This window comes from Poecilia reticulata, linkage group LG13, assembly GCF_000633615.1.
Source record: "Poecilia reticulata strain Guanapo linkage group LG13, Guppy_female_1.0+MT, whole genome shotgun sequence".
NCBI classification, from domain to species: Eukaryota; Metazoa; Chordata; class Actinopteri; order Cyprinodontiformes; family Poeciliidae; genus Poecilia; species Poecilia reticulata.
Genome location: NC_024343.1, coordinates 17,485,469 through 17,511,032, shown reverse-complemented (window position 1 = coordinate 17,511,032; position 25,564 = coordinate 17,485,469). Strand labels below are relative to the sequence as shown.

Genomic DNA, 25,564 nt, shown 5'->3' with positions numbered 1-25,564 from the left:
TTTGTCTATGTAGGCCGTAAAAATAGAGTACAGAGTCAATTGAACCACAATGGCTTCAGTTCATAAATTTAAATGGGTCTTTACAGACATGAAACGGAAATAGGAAAGGATTAAATTGCACAAAATGACCCTGACATTAAATTGGCTCCTTGCTTAAATTTGCCCATATTTACAGTTGACACAATAAATCAAAAACTTGAAATAATTTGAGCTCTTACTGGATCTGTTTGAGGATCAAAGTGTTCTGCTACTATGCACAGAGGGAGGATTGATATAGAAAGTAAAAATGGAAAAATCACCAAAGCTCAAATGTTAAGACAAAAAAAACAAACTTGCACCTTTACCAGGATGTATAAAGTTGGCCTGTTTGCAGCTCTGAGATGCGTCTCTGGCTGTTCTGTAGCAGAGCTCTAATCCAGACAGCCTCAGACTGGGTCAGGGCAGGCCGGGTCGCTGCAGCCCTTCACTAGAGAAACTCGGGCTCAGGCTATTTTTAGTGGCTCAAGAGATTGCTGCAGGACCGCGTAGTAATCCAGGTCAGCAGGGGTCACGACCTCTCACACACGGTCCTAAGACTGCTGTGTCGGTGAGCCAATGTGCGGTGGTTTTTATCTGGAGCAGCTGCTTCTGATTGGATGGGAGCCCGCATGCTAATTTGGTGCTTAATCCGATAAGTTGAATTATTTATTAAATTGGATCCAGCCTTACGAGACAACAGCATTACCAGTAGGTGTGATCATCCGGCTCTGGTTGTGTAATGGCAGACTGGAGCGAGGAAAGATGCCAGCACAAACGACTTAAGCAATCAAGATAAAAGCAAGGCTTTAAATACCTTTGACTGTGACAAGAGTAGAAATGTATACTTGATTTGTAAAACAAAAAATAATAATTTTAAAGATTTGAACATCCTCCTCTTGGATCCCACTTCATGTTTAATCCCTTCAGATTAAATTCAACATAACCGTAATTTTAATTTTTAGCACTTTCAACCGCACAAAACAACAAACTCACAAAAGTACAAACTCACATATTGGTTTAATTTGTTGTTTTCCGTTTCTCCAGAGGCTGACGGATGTTAAAGCGGACACATTAAAGTTTTTTTCCGGAAAACGTTTTGGGGTTTTATGAGACGTTTTTCGAACAAGCCTCATGTCTGTGGTTAACCGCTGATATTTTTAATGATTTCCCATTGTTTGAGCCCCTTTGGGTTTTCCCCCCTCAGAGCCAATATGTCATGACTTTCTGAGAACAAGACCCTCTCTGAATCAACATCAGGAAACCAGCTGCGATCGGGTACCAGTCCTACTTCTGGTGATGATGACATGATTGTTTTTGAATGGAGCCGACCACATTTTTCTGGTTTTAAAAGTAAAACTGCAGGCACTTGGCAGAACAGGGCAACTTTTTTTTTCTTCTTTTTTTTTTAAGTTCAATTGTTTTCAGTGTGTGACAGATCTGAACTACAGACTGAGCAGGACACTTTCACTACGCAGCCACGCTTACATAACATGTCAATAACTTTAACATTGTTTTGCAATTGGTTAGCACTGTGGCCTTAGAGGAAGAAGGGCAAGAGTTTGAATCCCAGCTTTTTTTCCATGCTGTTTGCATGTTCTCCACTTGGTTTGACCCCAGGTACTCCAGCTTCCTCCCACGGTCCAAAACTAAGCTGTGAGGAGTAAGAGTACCGTAGTTCTGTGTCCAGTGTGTCTCAGTCTAAAACTCATCATTAGTGACACGTTTATCTATTTTTTTTCTTCTATAGAATTACAAAATAATCTGGATTAATCTTCCTCTTATTGTCTCCTACACACTCTAGTTTTTAAACTTTACATGTAAGCATTATGCGGCTTTATTGTGGTCCTCTATTGAAGACACTTTAAAGTGTTTTTGACAGATGACATGAACATCTTTTGCATTTTAAAGCTTAAAAAAAAGTTTGTAGACAATGAGGTATGAACATGTGTCACAGAAAACAGCCAAACACATTAGGATGCTGCAAGTAATACTGCTTTACTTCAGTGATTATACTGAATTAAAAAGCATCTTAAAACTGCTTTTTCAACTATTTTATTTTTGCTATTTTATTTTTACTTTCACTTCTAAAGAAGTTTAATTATTTATGGAAGACAAACATTTTAAAAATGATAAGCAGTTAACAGTATATTACTGATTTTATGGAAATCCATAACCAAGCACCGACTCGTTAATGAGCTGTGAACGTGATGAAGTGAAGACATTAGAAATATCACAGGAGGGTTAACACAAGATGGCGCTGTTTTACCATGTTTAACTGAATTGAGACTTCATTGCTTTGGTTGAACACAAAAAATGCATTTAAAACAGGAAGTAGATCAGACACTAAAAAGTAAAAATAGTCACACACAGACACAAACAAAACATTTCTAAAGCTTGCAATAATTTATGAAACGGAGCAGTCGGCTGGATGTGTGTTAGAGACTGAGTGTTTGGATGCGCCGCACCCTCTACACACAAATTTGTGTACATTTGCAACGTAACTTAATCGCCCCCCTTTGCTTTTGAAAAACAAAACAATTTTTCTTATTATTCCTGCAGAATGGCTTTGTGTAATAATATGGAAGTTAATGTCAACTCCAAAATCGGATTTTGATTTTAGGAATTACAGGCTTGTTTTTACTAGTCTTACTACTTTCAAGGGCTTAATGTATAAGTAAAAAAAAAAAAACACTTTTGCTTTCACACCTTTTACCTGTTGAGTCTCCAAATGTAAATTGGAACTATGTACTTAAACTCAGAATATTTGGGCTTGAAAAGTAAGTCATGCTTCCTACGATGCTCAGTTAGAAACGTACTGATGAACCTACTGACATACAGATGAGATTTTTCTGAGAGGTGGTATTTCTCCAGTTTTACAGCAAGTCTAGTTAGTTTTTTAATGGCAAGTTCTCTCCCTTTCTCCCATCAGACCAGCCGCTTTACGCTCCTCATGAGAGTTGCGAGAGAAGCAGCCGTTCTTGTTCTGTGGAAGGAAACCAGAGCATGTGAAGAAAACCCATTCTAGAAGGTTTTCTTCTAGGATACCATCTGCACCATTCAACAAAATGTAGCTCATGCATGACAGAATGGCAATATCACAACTACCTATAACAAATACATTTAAAAATTAGGATTTGGTTTGTGAGTTTGACAGTTGCTTGTAAAAAAAAAAAAAAAAAAAAAAGTCTTCCCTGAAGCTGCAACTGGTAATAGACCAACACACACAAAAAAGTGCATAAATGTTTTGTTGTGTATTTTTCACAAATAAAATTGTGAAAATTCTGGCATGCATATGTCTAAACACCCCCTTTTCTTCTGATACTCCTTGAGCAATAACTTGAATTCAGAAATCGCCTAAAAGGTAGAGAGCCCAGTTGTGTTTAATCTTAGCATAAATCCTGTGAGGGTTTTGTAGATTTCTTAAGAGAAAAACAGTTTATGTTGTAGTTCACCAAAATGAAATTGGTTGTAGACTGCTGAGAAAATCGTTACTTACCCTGAAATGGTTTGTTCTGTGAAGTTCAATAAATAAAGTAACAGGTTTTGGGTGAAAGATTACCAGATGGACACTTCTCGGATTACAAACCACAACGTTGTTGCAGGTAACAGGGCTGGCGCCAGGGCCATGGATGCTGAATTTCCTGAAAACATGATAAAACAGGTTGAACTGTTGAAACAAAGCTGTGATTCACAAATCCTCTTTCCAACAGCATCCTATCTTGTCTTTCTTCTAAATAACTATTCTGTCAATGTTATTTTCTTTGTCATACCAGACAACAAAATTATATCATACAGTTTTTTTTAAACTCTTTAGTACAAAGGTACAGCGTATATCATAAACTTCAATTTCAGAATAACAACCATTTGCTATCCAGTATTGTTACCACATTAACAATATAAAATGTACATAAACATCACATAAAGTCAGAAATATGGCTTGCCAGATTTGACTTTGGTAACATAAAACATCTAAAGTGCCTTCCAACAACATTCAGAACCGTTTTATCTTCACATCTTACAGTAGCTTAAGCTTACATAAAAACTAATCACATCACTTTCAGTACCAGTTTTAGGTGCACTTGATTCAGCTAAAAAGTACCGCTGTTTTCCCTCTTGATGCCAAAGAAAATGGTTTTATAACAAACAGCTATAAACCACCAAATAACTCTACATTCTACTACTAAGTTAAGAACCGTGTACACTTTACTAACCTAAAAACGGAATAAAACAGGTTGAAATGATGAGGCAGAAAGACAAAGCTGTATTTTACAAATCCTCCTGGTCCGATATGAAGCCGGATGCCACGTTAAGCTAACAGGTTCTGGAGCGATTGCACAGTGTTACGCTGCCTCCTACTGGTAGCTTCCTGCTACTACAATGAAAATAATTCCATTAGATCCCGAATTATGACATTCGAGAGATTCTGAGGTTTAAAAACACCTCATCTACCAATCGCAAAATAAATGAGAGAAATCATTATTAATTGTATTTTTGTGTATGTCACAAAGTTGCTTGGACTAGATCTAAAGGTATATAAATTTAAAGTAACACTTTATTTGACGGGATGTGCATAAGACTGACATGACACTGTCATGAACATGAAGGAGTTTTTATGAATGTCTGACTGTTGTCATTCGGTATATAATGACACTTAATACAAAGTTGCTCTAAAAATTGCCTTCAAAGTCCATTAAAAGGTCATCATTTACCTCATGTTCATAACAGGTGTTATGTCATGTTTATGACAGTGTCATGTCAGTCTTCTGCACACCCCATCAAATAAAGTGCTACCATATATATTTGGGAGGAACCAAAAGAAGAAGAAGAAGAAGAAGAAGAAAAAAAAACAGTTCTCATGTGATTATGTGCATGACACTGGCATCAGACGTGTGTAAGCGATTAAATGACACTGTTTATGTCTCAGTTCACCAAAATGAAATGAGTTGGACGTTGCTGAGAAAGTTGCTACTTAGCCTGAAATGGTTTCTTCTCCTAACATCTTGCAATCATTAAAATAATAGAATGCATTTGGTAGAAAGAATGGCCAGAAGGACACTTCTCATATTACAAATAAAAGCTATTCTTATTGTTTTACTTTGTTACATCATCATACATGAAGTCAACTTGCATTCAAAATACTTGAAATGAGGATCTGAAATTATTTTTCCAGTTTCTCTATGTGTGAAATGACAAAACAATTTCGCATTAAGTTCCACTTTCTTATTCTCATTCTTTCAGTATTTTTATTTTAATGTTCCAATGTGCCTGTAATTTCCTTTGTCTGGTTTGTGTGCTTGTGCGAAAAAAACAATCCAGTTTAGCCTTTCAGACAATTTAGATTAGACCACGTAATCCAAAAATACCCCCTAAAAACGTTACATTCAACCAGAGTTTAATTTAATATCAGAACTTTTTGCAGCTCTAATGGTTGACAAGGAATTTGGCGTGTGTCATGTTGGGTGAGCCACAAAAATCAGATGATGGGATAACCAGTATTGCCACAGCTCCTTTGGAAACATGATGAATGATGAGTTTAATTTGAATGTTTTCGTTTTAATAAATAAAATCAGAATTTGATTAACTGTCTTTTGTATTTCTTCAGATTTCCTTTGCCTCACAATAAGATGTGTTTAAGTATCTGAAATATTTGAAGGGGACAAAAAAAAAATCAAGCAAACAAAATAAAAAAATCCCAAAACAAAAAAGGGAAGACATCTGTAAATGGGAAAATACTTCACTCATGTCATAACATCGTCATGGCAACATGGTTTATAAATGGCATGTTTTGTTTCTTTCTACACCATTTTCTGCTTCCTGTCTGCAGGTGACACTTCGGAGTATTTCCAGTAGTGGTTTAGTACAAACATTTGCAGTTATCTGTTGCCCACATGCGCCTGCTTTAGTAACTTTATCTGGAATATAAACTTGTAAAACTTGCAACGATACAAACCCTCAGATCCAAACAGGTCCAAACAGATCCCCACATCCGACCTGCTTCCAGTTTCAAAGCAGCATCACCAAACATCATCCCTGAGCTTTTTCAGACCCTCAGGAGATGTAAATATGAAGCTAAAAACATGGGATAAGCAGGTGAACTTCCTGCACTTCCCACGCTGCTGGAAACGGTCTCTGCTGTATCTTCACAATCTGGTTTCCTCTAATAGCAACAGATCAGACAGAGAACAAGCCACAGACTGACATTTCTCTCCAGGCTCACAGCCGTATCTCTTTCACAGTGTGGTTTATGATGTGGTTCCCATATATTTCTGTTTTGGGGGGGGTCAGTGAAAGTAATATGGGATTCGCTTTAGTTTCTTTGTTTTCCCTTCCTGGAACTCACAGTTCACAGACCATCGTGCCTATAATGGCTTCAGTATGTTTGAAACGATATGCATCCTTTCTGTTTGTTGTCTGACCACATTTACCGACTAAACATTTTACCGCACGTTCTCACAAAGGTCACTTTCTCAATGCTTCTCAAGCGGCAGGGACGCACAGGTTTCCTGGCAATATCAACCGCAAAAAAGTTACTACATGAACTCGCTGGCATGCTGGTTAAAATTGTATTTTTTTAATTTTTTAATCCTTGTTTTGGTTGGTTACAAACACCATTTGCTTATCTTGTATCTCATATGGAAATGAGTTAATAACCACCTACAAGTATAACCTACAGTTCTTTGCAGAAATAATAAAATGCCTTGATATTTGTCACACGCCCACAAACTTCAAAATGTTTTTGTTGATTTTTTTTGTGGCCGATGAAACACATAAGAAATTGATTGTTTTTTTTTTTGTTTTTTTTATCTATTGCAAGGTTTTCAAGGGATTTGAACGTAAAAAAAAAAAACCAAAACAAAGCGTGGCATGCATCTCTTTTCAGCCTCCGACATCGCACGGTGAAATCTGGTGAAACCAGCTGCCTTCATCTGATTATGATCATCATCATCCGTCTTCCTTTGTTTAGTTTAATCTCAGCATGAATCTGCCTATTCTGTGAAGCCCCCTGAGGTCTGTTAGGGAGAGCACCGGCGAACAGATGGCGTCATGAAAACCGAGCAACACGGCAGGCAGACACGTACAAGATACAGTTGTGGAGAAGTTAAAAGCGGAGGTCAGCGGTGAGAGGATTAATCAGAGGAGCAGCCAAGAGGCATACAGCAACAGAAGCTGCAAAGATTCACAGCTGGAGTGGATGAACGTGTGGACAACATAATATTTACTTATATTGACTCTATTAATCTGGGCAAAGTCACGAGAACCCCAATTTCAAATGCGCAACAAATCCTGTAGAAGAAGAAGCTTTGAGCAGATGAGACCAAATTTTCTTTTTTTTTTTTTTGGCCTCCATGTTAAGTGCCATAGTAAAGTACCTCTGCTCCGCCACGGCAAGTTCTTGATCTCTGACTCCTTTTTCTTATCAATACTGAACTTACATTTGCAACTTGCGACTGAAACGTGATGCTAGTTTAAATCTTGTATTTTCATGGAACTCAAAAATGTCTTTTCGAGACTCTTCCCACAAGAATTAGGCCGCTGTGCGATACGGCTCTCCAAATTCGATCAGAAAGACGTTATTGGTCTCACTCATCGTTCACCGAGGCATCTTGGTCGTTTTTTTTAATCTCTAATATCGCATTAAGAAGATACAGAGAAGCCGGACGTCAGACTTAATAGAAAAATGGATGGAGCTAAATGCAGGAAAGACCTGGAAGGAAACCTTTTAGAAGCTGCGAGCCACTTTTAAAAGCGGGGTTGCAGGCTCTCCTTCCTGCAGAACCCAAACTTACAACCAGAGCTACAAAGGAATGGTTTGCAATGGTTTTACAGTCATGCTTTGCTTTGTGTTGGTCAACTGTACGAAACCCCACCGCAGCGCCTTATTGTTCGTGGCTGCTATGAGACAAATGTGAAACATTTCGACGATGAAAAGTACTTTTTCACCGAGAGACGACTATTACAGTTCGTTCAGTTCTGTAAATGCTGTTAGCTGTGTTTGGCATGTTTGTTCTGGCTTTGCTTGCTGGATGTGTGGAGCGTGTGAGAGAGAAAAGGAAGTAGAAAGAGAAGGAGAGAGAAACCTTTTTGACAGCTGAGGCCTGTTTGGACAGAAAGAAAGCAAGAGAAGCTTCTGAAAAAAAAAACAACTGCATAACTCAGAACAAGAAAAGGGAAAAAAAAAAACAACAACACATTTTCAGGATCTATTACTGCTTGAATGACATCAGACGAGGTGAAACAACACAGCTCCAGCTCATTACTGGTAGTTTAGATACCTGCACATTGTCTGCTGGATTCCTCCGGGATTACAAAGGCCTTGCTTGTGTCTTGTGTTGATTTCCACGGCACCATTGTGTTTGTGGGTGTGTTTCCACGTGTATGTTCCTGCAGAGGACTTTCCAATGCTCAGATTTGCTATGCTTTATGAATTTTACGACAAATTTTCAAGTGGGTAAGACGTTTCTGCACTTAGTCATCAATGGACAAGTTTCTACCGTTACTTTCATAAATGCTCTTTGTTTCTCTTTTTATTCCAACAGAAAGTAATCCTGGATCTGCAGTTGTTTTTTTTTTTTGTTTTTTTTCTTGCAATAGCACACACTCTAGTCTCAATACTTCTGTTTCCTGACATTGGTTTTCTTTACTGGCTGAGCTGATTTCATTAGTTTTCCTGTTCTTGATGTCGTCTAGACAAACATGTTTTTAGACCGGCTCGTATTCTCATCGTTTTGTGTTTTTAGTAAACGCACATTTACTGAAAGATTTAAAATCCTTTCGGAACAGCACTCACATCGAGCCAATATAATCATTTTAAGTTGACTTATGAATATTCCCTTTGGGAAAATTGCGACATAGCAAAATATTTCAAATTTGAGGTCGACTTACAAATGTTCCCCCTTGGGAAATTGTAGCATAAAATGAAATATTAAAACTGAAATAAAAAAATAACTTGTGCTTGTGTAAGACGTAGCTTTGGCTACAGCTCAGCTATTTAAGGTCTGTCTCTTTTCCAGCCCATTAAATTTTATTTTCTGTCATCCAGTCTTAACAAAAAAACAACAACAAAAAAAACTGCTTTGCCTGGCTAGACGTAAAAACGTCAACAAAGAGAGTGGGGGGGGGGAGAAAAAACACACAAAAAAGCAAATTTCCAGGAATATTACACATGACTGAAAAGAAATGCATTGTAATTAAATAATTTAGTGTTTAACATTCCTATACATTATCCGCACTTGATCCGTATAAAACCCAGTGGAAACACAAGCAGAAGAAACAACACAGGACGTGCTGGTGGGGGAAACACGGTTATTTGGTTGCATAATAGACAAACTCCTCGGACCACAAGGGCTTTGACCTAGCAAGCAAGCAGTCGTGCAAAACAAACATACATCAAACGCAGACTTTCAGTAAATCCAATTCAATTCTCCACGGATCAATATTCCCCTCAAATTCTCTGCTCCCAATTAGAAACAAAAGACTTGGCGTGTTGCGTAACTCTGGTCCGGACACACAGATGCCACAGCCCAACCGAGTAACTTATGACTTTTAAAGTAATACATGATGCAGAGACTCTTTCCGAAAAATGACCCCCTCTTTGCACCGCTGCATCTTTCCTCCCTCCCCCGCCGGTTCTCACTGCTGACATTCACAGATGTTGAGTGGATGATTTAAGCGACAGATTAAAAGGGGGGGGGATGGACAGAAGCCCAGTTTGTTCTGACACTAACATAAAAGAGAAAATGATGCACACCAGACAGAGCGTTTCCATCATGTGACGAGACAGATTAAACTCCCGCCGGGTCCGTTTTTGAATCCACTTAAAAGTAACTGTGCGGTTGGTGGCAACTGTATCTAAAAAGCAAGAAATCCGAAAGGCGGAATGGAATCCAAACACCATCCGTCTTGAATGAGATGTTTTATCGGCCTTAGTGTAGTGGAAAAAAAATAAAAATGAAATGAATCAATACGTTTTGTTTTTTTTTTGGATCAAAGACTCCTATGTTTGCTGAAGGCGTTGAAGCTTTTAGCTTATTTACTCAGGTCAAGGTTTGGGAGGAAAAAAATGAAAATCCTGCTTTTTATCTTTTTCACTCATATTCTGTTTCACTATCACAAAAGTACAGAATGTTAGAAAACACCAGGGCCAGAGGGATTTCAGGTTTTGTGGTTGTTAAGTAATTTTCATGCTTTCAGCTGTTCAGTCAAAGGCCAATTCAAACACTGTAGAATATGAAGACATCCATTAAACTTACTTTCCTTAATACACCGTATTACCGTCTCTAAATCGATCCATCCTCCTTTTGTTTTTTCTCAAAGGCTGATTTACTTCTATTCTTTGTAACGCTTTAAACTCTAAAAAAAATATTGTCTAATTAATAGTTGCCCAGGTTGGCAAGGTTTTTTTTTTGTCTGCTTTTCCAATAGTTTTGGTAGAAACATTTTTAATAAGGCTCTTATTTGGATGCAAAGGGAGCTTTTTGTTTAAAACATCTTGTTACAAACACACAACATGACTTTGTTTTTGGTTATTTTCCAATTTAATCCATTAAAAATATAAAACATTTTGACAAAAAAAAAGTACTTTAGCACCAACGTGGTGATTACCAAAGCATAATTAGCCAAATTTACATCAAATTTACAAAACTTCTGCATTTCTTTCCGATGCTACAATGTTTGAGTCAAGATATTATCTGTTTTTCTTCAATGAAGAATGAAGAATTCTAGACATTTCCACAGCTTTGAGCAAGGAACCAGTAAAAAAAAAAAAAGAAGCAGAGTTAGAAAAGCACGGGCAGCTGGCCGACTGGTTTGTCGACTGGAACACTTCTACATCTGTTCCACATTTAGAAAAGCAGATAAAAGCCCACTGGTTCTAGCAAAGTTTTTATATACATATATACATATGAAATTCATATGTTCATGTTGAAAGAGGTAAAACAAGCTTGGGAATACTGATCTTCTCTCATGCTTTGTTTTTTCCCCGCCCCACATATCTAGACCTCAAAACTGATCATATTCCATAACTTAGCCTGTTCAGTGCAGAGTAAGGTCATTTCCCAGGTTTGTTAAACAGTGCAGTAACTTTGCAATGAATTTCTCTTTGCTGGAGTTTTTCCCTGTTCCTGCTTCTCATAAACATGTCACCTCAGTTTCACTGTTCTTTTCATGCTTTTTTAAACTTAACTGTAACTTATTTTGTGCAGAGGAGCTGTTTGACATTTCATCTGTGAAAAGCGCTTCATAAGTGAGCTTCACTTACTTATTTTAAATGACTTATCAGGTGGGACTGGACGATGCGGCTTAAAAGCTTTTCATGATGTAAGAGTTTCATACCAGTCGATGTTGACAATTATTGATGTCGATATATCGATTAGTGTTTTATTCCAAACTGGTCGTGTGACGTTTCCTGGTTATTTATCCACAGTTTTCACTCCACGCCTTTGTTTGTTTGTAAGCAGTTTCTAGGGACTATGGCCAAACTTGAAACTGCTGCTGTGCAGGTTGCTCAACAGGTTGTTGCTAGGCAACCAAAGAGCTAGCAAGCTAGTTGATACCACAAACCTAGCTTAGCTGGCTCTAAGAGGTGGAGCAGCTAAAGCCTTTTCTTCTGCCGGCGTCTCCCAGAATGCTGTGCGGTTCTGCATAGGAGTTCAGTGAATATTCGTCCCGTCTGCTGATGCTGATGACGTTTTTTGGCCACAAAACAAAACACCGCTGCCTTTCACGTGTACAAATATTGAATTGTTTTGCTATGCAGCAAGCCTGCCGTACATCATTGTAAAATGTTCAACGTGTCGCAGTCTCCTCTCCTCATTTGGTGTGCTCACAAACAGGCCGACTGCTGTGAGGAGTGTGTGTGCACGTGCCAATATTTGTTTTGAGCTTCTGTGTCTGCTGTTTATTTAAAAGTGCCACCTCGGTTTGTTTTACGGGCGCTGAATCTGTCAACACTCTGTGTGGCATCCTCATCTGAGAAACCCCTGCAGTAGTTAAAGGTAAATTGGAATAATGCCTGCCAGACATGGAGAAACAAATAGAGTAACTTAAGTAATTCTAACTCTCAATACGTTTTGAAACGTCGAGATGTTTTTTGTTTTTGCTCACTCCCCCTAGTGGCAGCACGTTGCTATTTCACGGCTTCTGTCTGTTAACAGCAGTCCTAACAGTTGGGAGTAGAAAAATAAGGAGAAGACTTCATGGCTGACTGTGTAGAGCTTGCACACAGAGAAAAAATGTGAACCAAACGAACATTTAAAAAAACAAAGCTAAGTCTCCCACAGCCCAGACCATGCTAATTAAAAAGAGTGGAGCAAAAGCAAACAAGGATTAGCGGCTTGATTACATTTGTAGTCAGTAATGTGCAAACTTTCTTTCCTGGTCTGAGATGTTGGAGGGGGGGGGGGGAGCATGATCAAATGTAAACCAGGTGAGGTAAGAGTCATTAAGAACATCTTTTTTTTTTTTTTTAGAAACTAGAGGAGACACTGTGTGAGGGATTTACCCCCTCACTAGCAGGTGCTGTTTTTTTGTACTTCTATATTCTAATTTATCTGGTAAATGTTTTTTTATTTTGTAAAAACATAACTGGCTTTATTTAATATTTTGTTTTAATCATTCTCTCTTGTCTTTGAGGTCACCTGGTCATGTGTTGCCATGGAAGCACACCTTTGAAAAGTTTTAAACATTAGCCCATGAAATTATATTAAAAATGTATATATTTCAAACATGTTAAAAATCTCAGAAAAAAACGAATAATATTCATATACAAAAAAAAAACTTCAGGGAGAAGCCAGTGCTTATCACCATGGCCATTTGCATCTAATTTTTGTCCCAATTTTTACACTTTCAAATGTGTGTATTAAGTGCTATTAAAATTATTCACAGTTTTAAAGGGGCGATGGTGCTATTTATTTTGCAGGCACATTCTATATGTAGTGCCATATTACAGTACAGCCAAAGTAACTGTTCCGGGGTTTTTTGTGATAAAAATGACTTTAAAAAGATTACATGAATTCATATATTTGGCATATTTTTGGTGTTACATTCTCTGTTGGTATTTTTTTTTTGTCTTTCTATTGATTCATTTTGTTTATGTTAGTGATTATTTAAAAAAAAAAACGTGTACGTGTGGACAGCTTGTTTGTTTACACTTTTTTTTGTGTATAATTTGAGAAATTGCGATTTATTTTGATTGCTGATGGTTTACATTTGCTCTACAAATATTTACACTGGCCAAATTTAAATACACATATCATCATCATCTTCACCGTCGTCACCATCATCATCATCATCATCATCATCATCATCATCATCATGATCGCGCCGTCCTTGCGGAACTGTTCTTCTGAACATCACCTTCATCTCTGACACACGTGCTGCGCGGTGGGAGGGATTTTTGAATCGATCCGAAACAGACTGGGTGGAGCGCCGCAGCACAAACTTAAAGAGGAGGAAGGGGGGGAAAAAAAGCTTTGAACCGATCAGTCGTGTTTCTGTGCCCGGAAAGTCAGTGCGGATCAGTCGGTAGAGCTGCGCTTAAACTCCAACTCTGTATCTAAGTATTTGCTGTCATTTTTATCGGAGAAAAAAAAAACAAAAAACAAACAAAAAAAAAAAAAACAAGACGAAACAACCAGAGCGGCAAAATGAGAAAGTTAGAGGAAGGAAAAAGTTGAAACTTCTTCATACATTTATTATTATTACTATTGTACTGCTGCTTCAGTGAGAGGTAAGTAACTATTATTCATTGCAAATATGCTTGTGAATCATAGTTTGACGTTTTGACAAAGTAAGAGCAAGATTAACACGATGCCACTTTGTGATATTTTCGGGTTTTCTGCCTGATCTAAAAGCACTTTTATATGTTCTACAGAAACCGCATGCAGTGAGGGGCGATGGGGCTGTGAGGGTGTTAACACGAGGCAGCTTTACTCTGCACCCTCGCTGTTTTGCCAAATGACTGTCTCCAGAAAACAGGATTTACACTCGTCCGGAAACTGATTGTTTTCAGTGAACCCTCCTCATGCTGGAAGACCCCGCTCTGACAAACATGAACAGCAGCTCAAAATGCCACGGCCAGCACTCGATTGTTGGCCAAGGCAACAAACCAATAACCATCACTTTCTTTTCGCTCGGAGTGCTGGGAAACCTGCTGGCCCTCTTCATCCTCTTAGTGCATCAGAAGGAGAACCGCTCCCGGTCCTCGGTCTTCTACATCCTGGTGACCGGCCTGGTCCTCACCGACCTGCTGGGAACCTGCCTCCTCAGCCCACCGGTGTTCATCTGCTACGCCCACAACATGTCCTTGATCGGCCTCGGCGGGGAGAAGCTGTGCAACCTGTTCGGCTTTGTGGTGAACTTCTTCGGACTGGCGTCCACCCTCATCCTGTGCGCCATGGCCCTGGAGCGCTGCATGGCCATCAGCCACCCGTATTTTTACTCGGTGCACATCCGCCCCACTTTTGCCAAAGTCGCCCTCTTCTTCGTTTACCTCTTCTCCTTGGGTTTCTGCCTCTTGCCGTTCATCGGGTACGGTAAATTCAGGCAGTACTGCCCAGGGACGTGGTGCTTCATGGATATGGGGGACGCCCCTGGCACCTGGGAAGAGCGTGGGAAATTGATCCTGGCCTTCTCGCTGTCCTACTCCTCGCTCAATGCGCTGCTGATCTTCGTCGTGTTCGTCTGCAACGGCTCGGTGATCGTCAGCCTGTGCAAGATGCACCGCAGCCACCTGATGCGCCGCGGCTCCGTGGTGTCAGTGGCCCGGAAGAAAAAGTTGAGCCTGGCCTGGTTCGGACGCGGGGAGGAGGAGATGGACCACGTGGTGAATTTGGCGCTTATCACGGTCATCTTTATGGTGTGCTCCATGCCTCTAACCGTGAGTATACCATGCGCCCCGCTTCCATCCAGGGCTGGGTTTTAGCGGGATGTGGGCCCCTGGGTTAGAGCAGGTTTTGGTCCCCCCCCAATACAAGAGAGCAAGTCAGAGGAGAGAGGGAAAACCTCAACAGTTGTTCCCCCCGTTTGTTTTACTGCTTAGTTTAAAACATGCTATGTATTACAATTGCTATTTTATTTGAACGTCTTCCAGCATCTCTGTTGCAAATGAAAACTCTAAAGACACATTTCAGCTATGTCTAATTTTTTTTTGTTTTATTTCAGACAATAAAACTTACATTGGCAAAGATTATAATATTTCTTGCAATGTAATGCCATTGCAAGAAATGGCTGTAGATGAACAACCTGTGTTAATCTACTAATGCAGATTAGCTACGGCACATTAGCTGCAGTGGCTAATCTAACGCAGCGGTGGTTAATTAGCTCATTTAAACACCTGCTTTGCTTTTTTTGTAGTTTAAATGAACCAAAACACGCTGAATCCCACATCACATCGACATGTTAAGGTTGTCAAAGTCAAATAACTGACCTACTTACCTCTCTTTTGCTACTTTTATTATTAATTAAAACTTTTTGCTAACCTTGCTATCTCGTTGTCGTAGCGTTGACAATTAGTAGGGAAGCCCCGCGTCCCTTTTTCTTTCATATGTCAGGCATACACGTAAGATTTAGCGCGTTATGTTGACAACAGTTAAAACCAGTGGTGGTCCATAGTAGGTGATCTGACACGCATAGCATCATTCTGCAATTTGCCTTTATTATAGCAACTGAGAAACGTATGTGTGAGAAACAAGGTTTCTCTTAGTTATTAAGGCCTGTGAGGAGCAGCAGACCCGTCTTTGAGGACCAGAGGCAGAAATGGTGATTGCTAAAGAAGCTGGTCGTTCAAAGAAAAAAAAAAACGTTGTACGTTAATCCGCACCAGCAGCAACGATAACCACAGCAAAAATGTTTTCAAGAATTTGTGGCAGCAGAGTCATCACTCCCAGACAAACTCCAGACATGACCTGCAGGTATTTTACCTGGGCTGGGAAGAAAAAGAACCGATCTGTTGCTGAGTGGGCCTAGGTCTTCTTTTCAAATTAATGCAGAGTTTGTCGCAGAGCAGTCACTCTCAGCTGATTCTCAGCCCCACGAGGTTAAAGGCCACAGAAATTGCTGGCAATGTCAACTTTTTCTCCAAGGTTATGTACTGCTGCTTCTAAGTATTGATTCTCTGAAGAAGGATGGCTCTGTTTTTGGAGAACAGACTCCTGGGCTCATGGATCAGTTTGACTAAATATATAGCGAAATGTAGGAATTTGATAAATGCTCTTGCGTTTTTGCCAATTATTAGTATTCCTAATAATATGTGATAACATCTAACTTATTAGGATGGCCTGTGATATTACATGGTTCCAGCTCTCAACAGAAGTCCCACTAACTCACATGGTTCTTTGGGAACATTAACCGTCCACCTAAAGCCCACAGTTGTCACATCTAAATTTAGCACAGGGTTGAGTTATGTCAGAGGAGGGGATGAAGCGCCATTGTTTTAAAAAATGTGACAACTAGTCATTTACACAACAATCGGGCAAATTAAAGCACCTCACAGTGATACAAGTTTCTGCGTAAACGTATAAGATTCCACGTTTCATCGATAAAATCTGTTCATTTCATAGATGAAATCTTAAGGCCCTTCAAACTGATGCTGCTCCGGGTTTCAAACGTTGTCATAATTTGTCACAACTGCAAAACTAGAAAGTTATTTACAGTAAAGTGACACAACAGCTTCTAAATCCCAGAGCTCCAAACTGCAGTCAGAACAAGTTCAGAAAGTGTTTAATCATAACATAAAACAAGTGGCTTATGCTTCCTGTTCTTTTGCTCTTGTAAGTGGTAACGTCAGAGCAGGTATGTGTATTTATTCCCATCTGTCATTGTCGACTCTGGTTCTTTTATCATCACACTTATGTAAAAGAATCTTTCTTGGGCATGGCAGCTGTTTTGGAATGTGCTTGTAAGCAGAGTTTAAGCCTCTTTAACGGCCGTGTTGTGTTTAGGTGTGTCTGAGACGAGTGAGTTGGTTTTGAGGAGTAAGCTTCACATTTGCTTCTAGTCTAGGGGAGTGGACCTATAACCTGAAAACCCTGGAGGACTGGTCCTGCCTCTCTCCACCGGGGCAGAAGGTTGCTCTCCTTTTTTGTCGGAATCTGAGGTCAAATCAGTTCCGCAAAACATTTGCTAGAAACACTGAGTAATGAGCGTAACGTGTGTCATAAAACATGCGTTTCATAGTAAAACAATGTTTGCTTTTATTGTATGGTCACCATTATTTTGGTGATAAAGTGGTTTACGGAAAGCAGTAAAAATAGGGTTCATGTATTTTTTTGCCATATGCTTGTTTGTGGTCTGTGCCTGGATGCTTGGCTCAGCTCTGGTTCATGATGGTATTTGACCTAAATTACTGTCAAAAACCCCAGAGGGGGAAATAAGCAGTGATGACAATGTTTTCTTCTCATCCATCTGAGTAAGATTCAGGAAAGCCCAACTTTGGTGCCTGCAAGCATTTTAGTAATGCGGTGAGGCGTTTGAGTCAAAAGAGATTTGGATCTGGAAATGTCCTGAGTGTTTTTGTGCCTTATATCGATTTGAATTTCAGCAAAAATAAAATACAAAATAGCAATATCACACGTAACTCTGCCTCCCTGACAATGACAGATAATTTTGTTCCAGAGTGGGGTTAACTTGAAGCAGCTGCAATTATGCATCTGCTCTTATTTTCTGCTTTACCTTTGCTCTCACTTTTATATGTTTCAACTGACCAAACAATATTCATGTTTGATTAGTTGTTAACTCTTGGGGAGATTCACCGTTTTTCTTTTCCCAAATGTTAATATTGGCTCTCATTGTAGCTTGTTGGGGTAAAAACCAACTCTTTCTAAACGTCTAATTCTTCCCAGATGCATTTAGAGCTCTGGTTAAATTACTTTGGATCAAAATCATTTGTTGGTTTTTGAGATCTTTTAACCTGCTTCATGTTCTGTTTGTGCAAGTCCTTGAGTCCCTGGGTTAATGAGTAAGTAGGATCCTATTTACTCACACTTATCACTCGAGTGTTGCAACTATAACTAAACTTAGCTTTCTTAAAGACTCTGGTTTGTCATTGTTTGCCCAGGATCTAAAGAGGGTAAAAAAATAACTTAATATTCTGCATTTTTATACCTTTTTTTGTTGTTATTTTCCCCAGTTTGATATTAAAATGTTCTGACCACAATAATTTTTTAGTATATATTTGACTTTACACACACAGCCACAGCCTTAAAGAACCGGATGGGCCACATAACACAAACTGATATAATGCCGTCTCACTCAGTCTGGATGTGAAATCAGATGGTGAAAAAAATGCTTAGAGTCTCTGGCGAAAACCTGGATTTGACTAACAAAACAATGTGCAAAGCCCTTACTGCAGATTTGCTTGCTGTTCATAGGTTGTGATTGTTGAAAGTCATCTTTTCAAAACACAGACGTGACGTGCTTTCGACAAAATCGCAGACAGCTTTCAGGACTTGTTGGGGACAGCGAGTCCTTGTGTCAGGAAATCAAGTGCAGAGTTGCGTTTTCAGCAGACGTTTTGTAATGTTTTACATAATTTATCACTCTCGTGCCGAGCGTGGACACATGTCTAGAGGTCTCTGTGCCTGTTTGTATGTGTAAATCTTCGCAGTCGCACTCGTCACGCTGCGAAGCCTGATTCTACACGTATAAGCAACAGCAACCATTTCCAGACAGATGTGAGCTGGTGATTAACATCCGCTGGTTTGGCTCACAGCGCATCAGATGCTGGAAGGGGAGGAAGAAGAAAAATGTCTGATTCAGTCTAGTGGGATGTTTTCACCGTGTTGCTCACACTGAATTTATTGCAACAAGTTTTCCTCTTGACATGTACCGGAAGGCTAAACGCTGCATCCTTGTGTGTTGCTCTTAGTGAACACAGCAAGAGCAAACCACAAAACCAAGAAACGACTGTGTGTTTCCGGTTTATCCTTGCATGCGCAAGTTCTCCGAGGGCAGATATCGAGCTGTGCCAGCGTTGTTGTCGTACTGATGCAGAACAATGAAGGGAAAAAAAGCAGGGAGATGAGAGTAAATGGTGTCTTTTTTTCACCATGACGTTGGCAGGGAAGAATAATAATTAATGATCAGAGACAAGATTGATCATATTCAGTTTTTCTTTGGCTCTCTGCCGTGAACGGTGTTTTCAGATCTCGTATTTAGAGTTCAGGTTTCAGCTGATTTTCGTTTACTTTGTGGAAACTAGGAGACATCTTGTTGAGCAGTTGGGGAAGATTTATTTCGAAGTCAAACTTCACATCCAGGGACGTTGCGTTCAAGAGCGTGGTAAAAGACAGCTGTGGCGATAGTGGTTGCCATAAAGCTGCTGTGTGTCTGTGATCGGTTCAACTTCTCAGGTTTGTCTCCGTATATTACACACCACCTCTGTTTGATTTATAGCCTATTGTGCCATTCCAGTAGTTGGCTCTGCTAAAGTGTCATTGAGCAGTAAAAGTGTGATGTGATGAATTTTATTACTTCAGAGGATCTGTGAAAAATGCACTTAATTTGTTTGTTCCCGGAAGAAGCCTTTGATTTTATTTATTTATTTATTTATTTTGTTCTCAAGTCGTTGACGTATTTCAAAATGCATTACCAGAGGTAATATGTGGTCACCGCTTGTTAGATTTTTCAAAGTAATGCTTTAATAAAAGTCGATATCGATAAGCAGTAGATCACTGAAGAGTGTCTTTAAAGTAAGATCGCTCTGACCAATTTAGACGTTACAAAGTTCTGAGCTTTTGTGTTTTATATGAAATTAAAGCAAATATCAGAAGTTACAAGCTTGTTGATTAAACAAAAGAAACAAATATTCTCTCTTCTTTATTCCCATTACTTCCAATAAATGTTACCATGAGAACCATAAATCTCCCATAAATCAGTAATCGATACCAGGATCGATGAAAGAATGGCTCCAGATCTTTCTTTTTCTAGCACCATTAAATGAAAAAACATGTCAAATGTAGCATTGATCGCCTTATTTCTGTAACTAATTCATAAAAAGTTTCCATTAGTGTGTGTGTGTGTATATATATATATATATATATATATATATTTAACTTACTTAGCAGACATACTGCATTGACCGCTGCGTAAGATAAAACGTCAGGAAGGCTCGTATTGATCCATAAACTAAATAACTACTCCACTCCGCTGGAAAGGGAAAGTATTACACGGATAAGAATAGCTTTAATACCTCCATTATGCTGCACTGCTATTTCAGAATGAGCATTCACAGACGGAGCAACTTCTGAAATGCATTACTTAACTATTTATAGGTTTTACTTGGATACGAAAATGATCTGGCAGAGTCTAGACATGGCATCTGCGGATCCTTCTGACCGTGAAAAGGCGTCTGTGGTGAACCCTGGAAGAGATTTATGAGAACTGGAAATGGAAAAATTGATAGAGATTCTGAGGAAGCTTTTCTTATTTGTAACCTAGCCTCTTTTTTTTTACTACCAACTAATGTAAAAGCAGTTTTTAAGCACATTAGTTTGTTATTCCGTGTTCAGATAGGAAACGATGTGCAGCTTCCTGGTACAGCTCCTTTCACCATTGTTATGATCTTTATACTCCAGATGTTAATGATGTATGTTTTGAGTTTTACCTTCTAAATAAAGATGAGAAAAAAGGGCTTCCAGAGATTTGGGGTAGAAAATGAAGACGGCAAACCAAATCCAAAAGAACTCTGAGGAAATGTCTGCTGAGAACAAGATGAGAAAAACCTGGAGAGCAAAGCTGCCTGGGAAAAGAAAAAGCCAAAGATGCAAAACCCTTTCTGCAATTAACAACCTACTTATTCTGCTTCTAGAGCCAACTTTACTTTGTTTATACAAATTAGCGTTTGTTTCCTTGTTAACCAGAGCGCATATACATATTCCTCATTACAAAAGGCCACGAGCCACAAAAAGTCCCATAGCAGTGACTGACGACCCCACCCAAAAAAAACACAAGTGGGAATAAGTAGTCACTGGATGACGGCACCCGCAGCCAGTTGGATCCGGATCAAGCGAAAGAAACCTCCCCAAATCTACAAAGGTCAAAGATGATTCAAGACTGAAAACAGGCTGATTCTTGCCAAAAAGAGAGTGAAAATGACTCAGGTTTTTTTATTGCCACAGATGTGGGAAAAAAATAAAAATGACTGTGATGTTATCATGTGGGTGATGCAGGGTTTTCTACGGAGAATTTACTAATCTCAGCGGTGAAGGTGCTGGGGGATCTACCGCGTCTTTATGTTGAAAAATAGAAGTTGGCAGAAAATTTGACAATATGACTTGGTGCTACATGTAATTGGAAGACATTATTGACATTACTGTAATTCCAACTATAGAGTCTTGAAAAAGGCAGACAAAAAAAAATAACTTGAATAAATAAGAAATTTCATTAACTTCAGTTAAATACCAATTAATTAATCAACATGTAGATCTGTAATGAAGAGAGCTTCATTACTGGGTCTACTTTTACTTAAATCGCTGTATAGCACTTTAAATGCACTTTTTGCACTTTATGAACAAGCACTTTATTTAGCACTGCACTTTAAGCAGAGATTTGCACATAAATGGCAATTTGCACACGAGAAGTTTTAATGGTATTTATTGAGTATTTTTAGTAATTAGCATGTAGCCTTTTGTTCTGGGCTCTGCACAGCTGCTCGTCATTGGAGAGTGAGCTGGTTGCCTGTGGAGGGAGGATAATTGTTACTCAGAGCAATGAGCTACTGGTGGGTAAAACTGAACAAATGTGTGTGCATAATCTGTAAAGTGTGGAGTGCTGATATTGAGTGACTCACCTGTCTTTTCTGTGTCCTCTCCAGGGTGTTTGGGCAAATACTACCCCGGGGGTCCAGACACCATTTATAGGTTCTGGGAGAGGCCAWTGAAAAGTGTGGGGAGATAATCGTTTATGGGTTTTTGTGGTGTTTCATTTGGTGTARGATAAAATATGAAATATTTATAAAAAGTAMATTTAAATGTTTATATTTATTAAAGTKTATTTTATTTAAATAGGTGGAGATTTGTTAAGGGAGATCCCACTGTGAAGTGGAAGTGGTTGAGTCCAACACAGCTGAGACTATTTAAGCCTTCAGTTTTCACCTGTGAAGAAGATAATTATTGTCTGTGTATTGATGCTGTGAGGAGAATAAACCCACTGCTGTTACCACCTGACTCTGCCTCCTGAAATCTTCATCGTAAAATCCAACCGCAAAACGGCCGCCTTGTTACAAGATCTTAATACAGATTATGCAACACTGTTCACATTCAGAAGTTATATAAAATGAATATTGGCTAAAATGGACAATGATGAGAATTTTTATGTTTAGCTAAATATTCCTAAGGTACAAAATTCAAGTGTTATTGTATGACATGTTCCTGTGTTTTTCCATTTTGTTTAATAACGTCTGGTTGTTATTTATTCAAGCGAATGCAGAATTTGCAAGGAATACTCTGATTGGATGAACAAGACCTGTCTGATTGGCTGGTGGTGTGTGTTTCTCTTTTAGCACAGACACAGAGTCAAGCGCAACCCGTAAACTAGAGAAGGGCGGATCAATGCAAAATACCGACGATATCGATACCATATCGGTTTTGGAACAATAAGATACTTTCTTGTTCATAAGGAAATATGTGCTCACAACAGTCTCCCTGCTCAGGTTGGTGGGAAAAACATTACATCATCTGCAGAAAGTTCCTCTTATAGTCGCACTTTCAGAGTTTTGATTATGTGGTTTTGTGGTGTGGCTGAACATTAGTCCAGTATTATCCCACAGTGAGGCAGCATGTTGGATGACTTGGTATTTTTGTGTTTTTATGAACTTCTTTAAGCACTTTGAACCTTGTTGCTGAAATGTGCCATAAATAAGCTTGATTTGATTGATTGATTGAATGGGCCATCGAGGGATCATATAAGTGCCTGTACAGGCAGCCCTTCTTACAAATTGTCCACTTTGATTGAAAGCTACATAAATTCAGAGGTTTCCAATCAGGCACTGAGATGGCACAACTTTTTTTATGTCACTTATTTGTCCCGTTGTCTTTTAATGCTGCCCATGATGCACATTTTGAACATTTTTAAAATAAGTTACCCAGTTTTATGCCCCTTTGGACGGGAGTGTGATGTTTTTTTAATAACTGTATATCATTAATCTTGACATTTTGCCCTTACTGTAGAGTATTTTACTCTCGTTTTTCATTCTGTTTTACACAATTTCAATCCTTGCGCAGTTCTACTTTCTTTGATTGTCACTTTCTATTTTATCCTATCCTATAGAATCTCGTCTTTACGAGATTCTATAGGATAGGATCCTATGGTCCTATGGGGCCATTTCTTTTAATGGCCCCATAGGACCTGCGGTGTATTGTAGGACCAGAGCATCCTCATTGATGCAAAGCTAATTTTAGCTCTCAGAAGAGGAATCACAATGGAAATCGAACCCAGTGGTGGGGAATATCCGTCGACCTTTGCGTGGGCCGTAGGTATCGGATGTCTCTGCGTGCCGTGGGAGTGGTGTGGTGTAGTTATAGAAAGACACACGCTGTGACTGCTTTGTGTTCCCATCTGGTTTTGTGCTCCAGGTGCTGCTGAGACTTTAGCACTCCATCCAGGCTTCCCAAGAAAGATGATGCTCTGCAATCAGCAGCTCGCTTTGTGAAGGGGAACAATAAGAGTTGTTTTTTTTTTCTTTTTAATGGAGAGAGACGCAATCCTAAATGTTTGTGTGTGTGTGTTCCTGTTCACGCTCACGTTTATTGTATGTTTTGGTTGTCGTCAGGTTACCGTCCTGTTTTGTTGTTCATGATCTATTTAGTTTGCTGCCCCTCCTCCACTTGTTGCTGACTGAAACAAGGCTGCAGTGCTTTTTTCTTGCTTGCAATGAAGACAAACGAGGTGAAGCGGACGGCGTTCAGTTAATTACGACTCGTATTTTTTGCTAGCAGCTACCACGATCCTCCAGGCTGCACCTTTAAAGTCCTGACATGTTTTGCAAGTCATTAACCTTTTTTTAATGTTGCCTCTTGTACAAAATGCAAATCACAGCAAATCCAAAACACACATAAAAATAAATGAAGCTCAAACTTTGGAATATGCTGAGTTTTAATCATACTCCTCCGTGAGTTCACAACTTTGGATCTGTTTCCAGTTTTTGAGTAAATTCTAGTGAAAACATTGATTACATTAGAACAGGAGGTTAGTCATTTCCCGTGTTTTTCATTAGTATTCAGTCCCATGGATAATCTCTTTTTTCCCCCTAAAACTGAAGTTTTCCACATATTCTACTCTTGTTGCATCATAAAAGCCTTTAAAAAAATATCAAAGATCCCAGAACAAAAAAAAAAGCCAAACGTTTATTTTCCAGAACAAGCCACAAACTTGTTTAATGATCGCACTAAATCTTCATACTCTGATGTTTCTGCTGACACGATGATTCTAAAAAGAAACTTTGCAAATTGGTGGTTTGAGCCAGGCTATTATTGTCTGGTAATAATAAACATTTAAGAAGAAAATTTAGATATTTCAACAACCGAGGCAGAGTTTGAAAACTCCAATTGTTTTCGCACACGGCTTAAGTTTTACTTGGTGTAAAATTTTATCTGCACGTCATAAAACACAAGCATGGGCTAAGATTTAATGTGGTCCCATTAAACTCGTGTAGTGTGGATTATTCTGTGCATATAATGACCATGCTGTACACTGTACAAGTTTTTGATTATCCCAATAAAAAGAAAGTAAATAAAAAGCTAATTTTCCCAAGAAATGCAGTCAGGCATTTCATAAAACAGCTGCTCAGTGTATCAAATTCTGTAATCGCTCCAATGATGTATTTTTTTGATAAGTTATGACACTATTACAGTTCCTGTGGAAACTTCTGTCAAGGTCTTACATGAGGATATCATACTATTTCTGTTTTGGTGCTTATTTTCACTAAGTGTATTGTGAGGGAAAGTAGTCACCGCGTTTTAAAATGGGTAAAACAAATCTCACATTTAAATAGTTGCTTTCTGTTTTATCTCAGATTATTTAGGAGGAACTGCCTGCTGCTCTTCTGTACAATATTGGTAAGATTTTGGTTAACGTGTAACGGCGTTTCTGCACAGCTCTTTGGATCAAAGCTTGCCCATCAGGCCTAGCCCTGCACTTCAACTAGGCCATTTCAGGGCCATGGTGCTTCATATTCAGCCGTTTTGCTTCAGATTTGCTTCTTGTTTAAACTGCAGTTGCACTGATAGCTGGACGTAAGTCAGATTTATTATATTTTTTTTAAAGATTTGGGTAAACAGAGGGATTCATGTCTGACTGTAACCTGCTGACAGACCTGTGCTAGGCAAGGCAAGTTTATTTAAACATCACCGTTCATACACAAGGCGAAGCGCATTACAAAGGAAAGATGGAAAGAAGTAGGAGCATAAAAGTGTTTCATGAAAGAAAACAAAGGATGTTAAAATCCATATATAGGTCCTTCTCAAAAAATTAGCATATTGTGATAAATTTCATTATTTTCCATAATGTAATGATAAAAATTAAACTGTCATATATTTTAGATTCATTGCACACC

General features: G+C 39.0%; 1 protein-coding gene across 2 annotated transcripts in view; it reads left to right on the top strand.

The window, feature by feature from the left end:
• Window positions 1–13,339: 13,339 nt before the first annotated feature.
• ptgir (prostaglandin I2 receptor) overlaps window positions 13,340–25,564 on the top strand; it is a 31,838-nt gene continuing 19,613 nt past the window's right edge. The window contains exons 1-2 of one of the 2 annotated variants that reach the window (XM_008425748.2): window positions 13,340–13,744; window positions 13,889–14,893. In XM_008425748.2, the coding sequence (XP_008423970.1) occupies window positions 14,039–14,893 (855 nt within the window). In that variant the 5' untranslated portion in view covers window positions 13,340–13,744; window positions 13,889–14,038. The other variant, XM_017308077.1, reaches the window with a different exon arrangement.